The 9,540-nt window shown below is 38.6% G+C and overlaps 1 protein-coding gene across 2 annotated transcripts in view; it reads left to right on the top strand.

The window, feature by feature from the left end:
• LOC113806077 (PAT complex subunit CCDC47) overlaps positions 1-6,978 on the top strand; it is a gene marked incomplete at its 3' end in the record, with an annotated part of 15,034 nt that extends 8,056 nt beyond the window's left edge. The window contains 7 exon segments of one of the 2 annotated variants that reach the window (XM_070121929.1): positions 112-198; positions 4,712-4,990; positions 5,138-5,266; positions 5,378-5,552; positions 5,798-5,922; positions 6,080-6,232; positions 6,785-6,978. In XM_070121929.1, coding sequence (XP_069978030.1) covers positions 4,712-4,990; positions 5,138-5,266; positions 5,378-5,552; positions 5,798-5,922; positions 6,080-6,232; positions 6,785-6,978 — 1,055 coding nt within the window. 2 annotated transcript variants of the gene reach the window in all.
• Positions 6,979-9,540: the final 2,562 nt, after the last annotated feature.

Raw genomic sequence — 9,540 nt, 5'->3', positions numbered from 1 at the left:
ATTATATCAAAAGTCATTTTATATAGCACACTTGAATAGGCATCATTATTTACACTAATGTTGATATAGATAATGTTTTAGTCCCATAACCCCTTACGTGTACACACAGGATCCCTGTCCATGTTGGAAGCCGTCTGCTAAGGTCATAACGCAACGAGAATCGAGAGTGGATGTACGACTTTCCTCCTTTTCCTCGTTGTAAGTGAATAACATTCTCCCGGCGACTTTTTTCAGATTTTATACAAATTAACTTTTGCCTAAACTCCAGTTGAGTCTAAGCAAGGAAAATGAAGCAGGAAATGAGCGTAATTGCAGAGATTTTGTGAGAAAATGTTTTGTGTAGGGCTTCATGACCTGAACCCAAACGCCGTCACGGAATGTCCAATTTAGCCGAGTGGGTGTTTTCTCCCTGTGCTTCCGTTATTATAGTGTTTCCCTTATCTGTGTAATCATGCATGGTGCATATTCATTATATTTTTCTATTTTATACAAATCCAGTGATAGGATCTAATTATGCTTGGGTTACCCATTGATTGCATACGTTAAAAATTAGATATTCGATTTATGTGCTTGATTAGATTTTTATGCTATTGAAAAGGAAGCTATTTAACCAAGAAATTGTTTATTGCCCCCATTTATTAGGGTTCTGGCTCATCAAAGAAGTCTTCCAGGTGAAAACTAATGAGTTTAGGTTCTTGTCATATTGGTCATAAGGTATATGTTTAGAGATGGGGCTTTTGGAATGGGATTTTTTTCACATTATTATATTGGTTGTGTTGTGTGTTCCTCCATTTTGTATCATTTGGGGTCAATGGCCTACAATTTGGCTCCTACATGAAAGCATAAATTCAAATAATTGCTGCGACCTTTATGCTTCACACTATGGCAAAGGCCAACAAACCTCAACCATCTTAAAACTGACAAAACTAGGCTTCACCTGGTAACTCTTAAAAGTAAATTGCCAGGGAAGCTTACAAGTTTTTTCTAAAATATTGATGAAGCTTTATTGGTTTTTGCTGGAGCACCAATAAAGTTGAAGGTCTTGCTACTGAGATCAAGAGGAATGTTGAATGCTTAGTTGACTTCCAAACATTTGCCTGATATTTCGTCTTTTAATTGTCCTAGTGCATATAAGAATGTAGATAGACGGATCTCCCAGTTGCAAGAGCTGGTATAAGTTACTTAGAGTAATGCACGGAGATAGAGGAAAATAAGCACTGTGAGCTTATAGAGCATAAGAAACAGTCAGAAACAGCATATTTCAAGCTGCAGTGGCCTCATATTCACTGCTAAATGATGAGAATAACCCTGCATAACACTGCTCAGAGTCTTAGGTGCTCATCTTGTTTACATTGTGAGGAAAAATGCACTGACCATATAACTCATTACTACGATATCCCAATTAGTTTGTGTTTTGCTATGCACTTGTCAAAAAGATATTATGCTAATTATCAGTGTCTGCTGTTCCACATCTATAATAATTACATCTTTTATTAATGTTATATATCCTTTGTGTTGTAAGATTTATCTATACACTTCTTTATAATAATCTAATGCACATGTGCATTTTTTCCAATGCCAGGTTTGATAAGCTGATACCTGCCATTTCATGACAAGCCCAGTGGCAAAATTTTTGTTTTCAGTGTTGTGTTGATTTTAGGTTATTCTTAAGACTATACAGTGGCAACAAAGAAGAAATAGACATTAGTAACCATCCCATTTTGATATCTTAGCCCATCAAGTGCCCCAAATTCCGAAAAATGTTATTAAGAATGAAGCAATCCAGGCAGTATAAAGTGAATGAAAGTTTGGTGTTTCCAGATGCAAAGGTATTTGTTTTTTTTTTTATGGTATGGATGCAGCTCCATCTTGCCGTAAATACCAAGGTGATGAGAATGTGTTCCAGGGGGTGTTAGGAGGCAGAGCCCCCCATCAACCCTCCCCTTGAGTAGTGCCTAAAGGGCACGCCTAGGCACGACAACCACGATTGTTAGGTTAGGGTGGTTTTTGGCCAGATGTCTTGTACGATTACCAACAGGGGTTTAGACTGTGTGGATTCCTGTAGATTTTGCTGGAGTTCAACCATATGTGGTGATTTCCGCAATATTTCTCCTTTGTTTCGATTCAAAATATATCTCATATTGAAGTTTGTGAAGAGGATGAGTGCAGCATCATGTGAAATTCTGTTCCCTATGTTGTTCTCAGATATGTGATGAAGGACTGCAGTATATGTAGTTGGTTGATTGCTGTAAGCTCTGTGCCTTTAGTGCCTCAGCAAAAACTAACAGACCTTTTTTATTCTGGCAAGATAGAGCTTGGCCTGGTTCCTGTCTTATTCTACAAATTTCCATATTACAGATGACAGATGTGTATGTTCCAAAGTATTATACTGGAATTTTTGAGGCCAAGGATGTACTTACAAAGTTACTGGTTTGTCTGGTGGTTCAAAAACCGTGTTGCTTGTGTATGTACAGGGCCCTCGATTACGTGCAGAAAATTTGTTTGTGTCGTCCTGAATATCTCTTATCAAATACATTTTCTTCCTCTCTCTCCCCCCACCACACACACAAACGCGCACACATGCACACATGCACACACATGCACATGCACATATGCACACACACACACACACACACACACACACACACACACACACACACACACACACACACACACACACACACACACACACACACACACACACACACACACACACACACACAAGCACATGCATACACATGTACACACATACACATGCACACACACGCACATGCATACGCATGCACACGCACAAACACATGCACATGCTTACGCACACACACATGCACATGCTTACGCACACACACATTCACACGCATACACACGCATACACATACACACGCACACACATGCACACACACACACATGCACACGCACACACATGCACACGTACACACGTGCACACGCACACACGTGCACACACACACACATGTACACACACACACATGCACATGCACACATGCATATGAGCATGCACATGCACCCATCCCCCCACCTGTAATCATTATATCTTGCTTCTAAAAATTTGATCACAGTAAGATATTTTAATGACTTTTATAGGGAAACTCAGTGAGTGGACTCATTTTTTCACTTTCATGCATTTGTTTATACCATATAGAATGAGAATATATTTCCTCTAAAACGTAGGACATCTTGATCCTCTATACTTTAAAGTAAGTTTATGTGGTAATTGTTTAAGTGGATTCGATGGATTCCTCTGATTCTCTACTACCCGTACTTGTAGGTTAAGGACATTTGCTGCAGACATGTCCCCTTCCCCCTGAACCCCCATATTCGTGTCCTTGATAGCATGGGAGGGCATAAAATTGCATTGATTGGGTGGCAGCAGCTCCCCAAGGGGGAGTTCCAGGGGGGTATAGCCCCCATCATTTAACCAATTCTCTATATATTATTCATATTTTACTCTGCAATTTCCCCGGTACCATTCATTCCCTTTAATGCAATCGAGGTCAAGAATGAGAGTATTGGGTGGTTTCCACAGCATGGTATAAATTTCAGGCTTGCAAAGGTACTCTGAATATTTACTGTTTGTTTTGGTATATATCTTCAAGGAGCAGCATCCTCCCAAGTCCTGACTGAACCTCCTATACACAGTTATATTTGATGCTGGGAAAGGAATGTAAGGTGTTTCAGATTCATTTTTGAAACATCTGTAGTTAATAGAATAAAGTAGAAAATTTGTCGAAGCTAGTGAAGCCAATATATAGGTTTTGAGCAAGAAGTTTCTCTATAATCATGTTTTAAATGGTGTAGATTTGCCTTCCAAATTTTATTATGGCAAACCAAATTGCTTTTGAGAATGTGTGGGTGAAAGAGGGACCTATATAATGATTCATGAAGCTGGTTATCTTCATAGAATATGCAAGCTATTATTAGCCAAAAGTAGGCGAGTATTTATAACATCTTATGTTACTAATGTTCAGATAATTAGTTGTTGCCATATAGTATAGTAGCAGTATGAGAAAGACCATAACAAACGTGAAGAAGCCATGAAAGCAAGCATAATGTTTGTAGGTACAAAAGACTTGCAAATATTATGTCTCTAGCATTTTAGGTTAAAGTGGTTAATGTTATTGTGTAAGTTTGTAAGTTTACCAGTAGAGTTGTTTGTGTTTATATTGCTCTGATAGTTTCAGGCTTCTTTCTATAAATTGTCCTGTTAACCCACTCATGCTGGAATCTTTCACATTATGGTAGATCACCCCTCATGCTAGGATGATTTCTGAATTTTCTCTTGACCCTGCACGCACCCTGTTACATGCTTTGGTTTTGTGCCAATGGTTCCAGTTCTGATTGCACTGATTATATATTTGTAACCCACCATTACCCTTGTCCTATATACCCTTCCCAAAAATTGCATCCTGTATTTTTGTTAAAATTAAGATCAAACAGGAAGGTGTTAGTGACTTGTAACTACTTTTTTAGGAATGGTAGATTTTCCTATATCCATTTTTTGGATGAAAGATGTTTAGCTACATTTATTTCATATATTTTTTACTTTTGCAAAATATTTAGAACTAGGGTGCGCACACTTATTATTTTATTTATTTATTTTTTTTTTTACACTTTTTCCTTGCTGTTGTATATCATTGACATTGTATTTTCATAGAGAACATTCAATTAAAGGTAATATTGTTAATTCCTCTTGCAGATGAGATCATTAATATTTGCCCTGTTCCTCATTGGAATCATTGGAATTAATGCTGCTGTGCAAGAATACGAGGACAATGACTTTGCTGAATTTGAAGTATTTGATGAAGAGGAGGAGATAGTAGGAGAAGAGGATGAAGCACAAAGCAAGGAGGAAGCACCAGCATCAAGAGGAGGAGGGGGAGGAGGAGGAGGAGTAGGGGGAGGAGGTGGCAGCAGCCAGGAAGGGGGTGGCCAAAGAATGGATATAGAGGAGGATGAAGAAGAAGCAGTGGTGGAGGCAAGTGTCATGCCATTGCAGTTCAAATGCGAAAGTATATGTAGTTTTCCATGTAGTGAGATTTTTGTATGAAATAAAAAAGAAGTATGTGTATCAGAGAATTAAGAGATTTTGAATTAATTTTATAATGAAAACTTTCTTTCATAGGATGAAGATGAGAATGATGAATTCAGTCACTTCCATGATGAAGAGGAATTTATTGGATTTGACAGTGAGCGACCCCAAGGAGCCAGGGTGCCCAAAACACAAGAGGAACCCAAGATTACCATAGCTAATGTTGGTGTTTGGGCCAAATGTTTTGGAATTATATAGTCTGTATAATGGACACAGGATATTACAAGGTTCATTTTGCTGTCATTGTTAATCAAATCTTGCTATCTTTTGCAGGTTCCCCTTCATCTTCGAAGCAACTGGGATAGCTTCTACCTTGAAATGCTTATGATTGCAGGGCTTGTTGTGTACTTCATCAATTTCATAGTGGGAAAATCTAAAAACCAGAAATTAGCCAATGCTTGGTATAATTCACATAGAAGTCTTTTGGAGCAGAACTTTGCTCTAGTTGGTAAGAAGCTTATTATAGTTTACCATTAAAAAGGGGGTTGGAGCCTGTATAGTTTACATGAGGGCTATTAACAGGAATCTGATTGTTTATTAAAAAAAAAATATTTTTTTATGGTTCATGTAATCATATAATCACAAATCAAATTTTACATCTTTCTGGTATTTGTTTTATCTGTTCTTATGTATTGGTCATTTTGCATATTAAGGATGTATGTTAGATTAATACAAACTTAAACTGAATTTCAGGGGATGATGGTAAGATGCCACCTGAAAATGCAGGTTTGCAAAAGGAATCCGAGAATGTTTATACACTATGGTGCTCTGGTCGCGTCAATGTTGAAGGAATGCTAGTGGAACTAAAGTTCATAAAAGTATGTACGAGTTATTTCCTACATAAGATATTTACCATTTTTGAATAAATATCATTTTTTTCCCCAGAATTTCACATTCCAAGTCTGACATGCTTCTAAACTGCTGTAATTTGTGACCTGAAACACCATAGCAATCTTCCATCTTGTTTTTCGTCAGAGACAAGATATGATTGGTGTGATATCCCAGCTTATACGTCCATCAAGTGACCAGCTGCTTGTGAAGGTCCACCTTGATGAGATGGATTCCTTTGTCTTCTCACTTGCTACCAAGAAAACAGCAGGCAGACTGGCTAAGGAGATGACAGACATTGTATGTAGATGATTGTCATTAAGGATGATAATGATTGTGATAATTGCTATTTTTTGTTATTTTGGGGAATGTTAATATTATTATTATTATTATTATGATTATTATCATCATCATCATCATCGTTATCGTTATCACTATTGTTAGTGATACTGTTATTACTGTTATTGATATTAATATTACTATTGTTATTGTTGATATTGTAGATACTACTATTTGATATTTTGATTATTCTTATAGTTTCATCTTGTTGATTATAGTTTTATGTCCCAAACTTTCCCAGGCAAAGGCTATGATAGATACTTCTTTTCAAAGGGCAGGTATAGACTGTTACCTTATATAGAAACACTTCTTAATTTCTAAGCATAGTAGAGCCCAAACTTCTTGGCTTGGAGATGCAACAGGCCCCAAGCCATTACCACTTTATTGTTATAAACCCCATCTTCTTATGTTCTGAATAGATTGATAGGAAAAAAGTAGGATGGTAATGGTATTCTTGTTTTTCTTTTAATGTTTTTCCTTTCTGTTCTAAAATGTATAACAATCTATCCGCAGAGCACTTTCTGCCCAGAGAAAAAGTCGCCTGAGAAGTTTGGCCTGGGTTCACAGTTTGTGATGATGAATGAGCTAGGTGAAGTGTCGTCAACAATACTAGGGGACCACAAGGTGACAGCTGTGCTGAATAAATTCCCGGGCTTGGTTGACTTCTTCCACTTCTCTGACCAATATTCTGGACCCAAACAGCCTGAGTGAGTGTTCTGTAAAGTGTTCTGAAGATGAATATATATTTTGATTTAATCGCTTTCATGAAACTTGCCCTACAGAGGTTACTTTTAAGAGTGGTAAAGGGCAATAAGTTGCATTCAGTAGTGTAACAAGGCTTTTCTATGTTGCTATAAAATAGAAGTGTCTTTGGTATTGTGGTTTAAGATTTTCATAATTAGGATATAAATTTTTATTGTGAGAAAATAACGAGGTTACTGCTGAAGATAGTAAAATCTGAATGAAATATAACAACTCAGTGTGCCATGCCCATTGAGTTGTTATATTTCTGTTGATTTTTTGTTACAGTATGTGCAACATCTATTAGGCATTTCTCTGAATACATGGCTTTTGCTAAGCAATAGGGCATTGTTTTTCACCTGCCACTTTACTTTAATGCTATAGTACAGTGAGTGGTTCTGAATATGTGTCATGATTGCTGTTCATGTGTGCTGCATGATATTTTGCAGACGTGTGTCGCCTTAGATTTTTTTTTTTTTTTTTTTTTTCTTGTCTGAAACTTTGGAAAATATAAAAAGTTAACCTAACCTAAAGGTTCCCATTAATCAGAATTTCTAAAGTTTTATTAAATTATCTCACAGTAGTTTGTATATTTTAGAGATAATATGATGAGCACATACATGTATGATACATTTGTATTTATATATTGATGAAGAACAGAGTAGGTCTGTCTCAGAAGTCTGGGATATATTTTTAGTATGTTGCCAGACTACAAATATTGAGAACCACTGCTCTTATAGTTGATTTTCAATCTGGTATATAATGCTACTGCCTGTTCTAGATAGTTGTCAAGATATGTGTGATGTACATGATGGAAGAGTTTCTGGCCTTATTATTCATGTCAAAAGTGTGTTTGATGATTTGTCTATCCTCTGTTGGTCAAGATGCACTAAATGGAATAGGGTAGTTGCTTGTCTTGCATCTCCTGCCATTGGCCAGCTGTTCAGTCATAGATTATTTTACCACAGCTATATATATTCCAACTAACGATAGTTGTGCTTACTGTATTTGTTTTGGCATAGCTAGGGTCAAAAATTATTTTTGAAGATTTACAAACAACTTTTCAATGCGCAAACCATGGACTTTAGCTGATTATATGATATTTTAAAGTAGGCAAGTGTAGAATACAAAAGATAAGATAGTCTTGAATTGTACTTGACTTTATTTTGGTTACTGCTTCATTTTCATGTCTTAAAGAGGAACAGAGGGAAGGTAAGAAGTAAAGTTTTTATGTGAAATGTTTTCTGCTTTGCTGATAAAGTAGAAAGAATGATTTATCAGTGTAAATGCTTTCACAATGTGTAAAAAAATCAGCTTCAGTGTTTTATATTTTATTTGAAAAAAATGTAGAAACTTAGAAGCATAAGTAAACACAGTAAATAGACATGCAAAAGACCCCACACATGCACAAGCACACACTAGTGCTTGAGCACACATGCCCATGTTACTTGGTAAAGATTTAGAAAATTAAAAGCACAAGCACACACATGCAAAAGCACTTCCCCACAGCATAAGTATGCGAGTGAAAATGCAAGCACACACACACACAAGCACACCCACACACACAAGCACACCCACACACACAAGCACACCCACGCACACAAGCACACCCACACACACAAGCACACCCACACACACAAGCACACCCACACACACAAACACACCCACACACACAAGCACACCCACACACACAAGCACACCCACACACACAAGCACACGCACACACACAACCACACCCACACACACAAGCACACCAACACACACAAGCACACCCACACACACAAGCACACCCACACACACAAGCACACCCACACACACAAGCACACCCACACACACAAGCACACCCACACACACAAGCACACCCACACACACAAGCACACCCACACACACAAGCACACCCACACACACAAGCACACCCACACACACAAGCACACCCACACACACAAGCACACCCACACACACAAGCACACGCACACACACAAGCACACGCACACACACAAGCACACGCACACACACAAGCACACGCACACACACAAGCGCACCCACACACACAAGCACACGCACACGCACAAGCACACCCACACACACAAGCACACCCACACACACAAGCACACCCACACACACAAACACACCCACACACACAAGCACACCCACACACACAAGCACACCCACACACACAAGCACACCCACACACAAGCACACCCACACACACAAGCACATCCACACACACAAGCACACCCACACACACAAGCACATCCACACACACAAGCACACCCACACACACAAGCACACCCACACACACAAGCACACCCACACACACAAGCACACCCACACACACAAGCACACCCACAAACACAAGCACACCCACACACACAAGCACACCCACACACACAAGCACACCCACACACACAAGCACACCCACACACACAAGCACACCCACACACACAAGCACTCCCACACACACAAGCACACCCACACACACAAGCAAACCCACACACACAAGCAAACCCACACACACAAGCACACCC

Source organism: Penaeus vannamei, chromosome 5 (assembly GCF_042767895.1).
Source record: "Penaeus vannamei isolate JL-2024 chromosome 5, ASM4276789v1, whole genome shotgun sequence".
Lineage (NCBI taxonomy): Eukaryota > Metazoa > Arthropoda > Malacostraca > Decapoda > Penaeidae > Penaeus > Penaeus vannamei.
The sequence above is the reverse complement of the archived record's forward strand: the minus strand, read 5'-3'. Positions and strand labels throughout refer to the sequence as shown.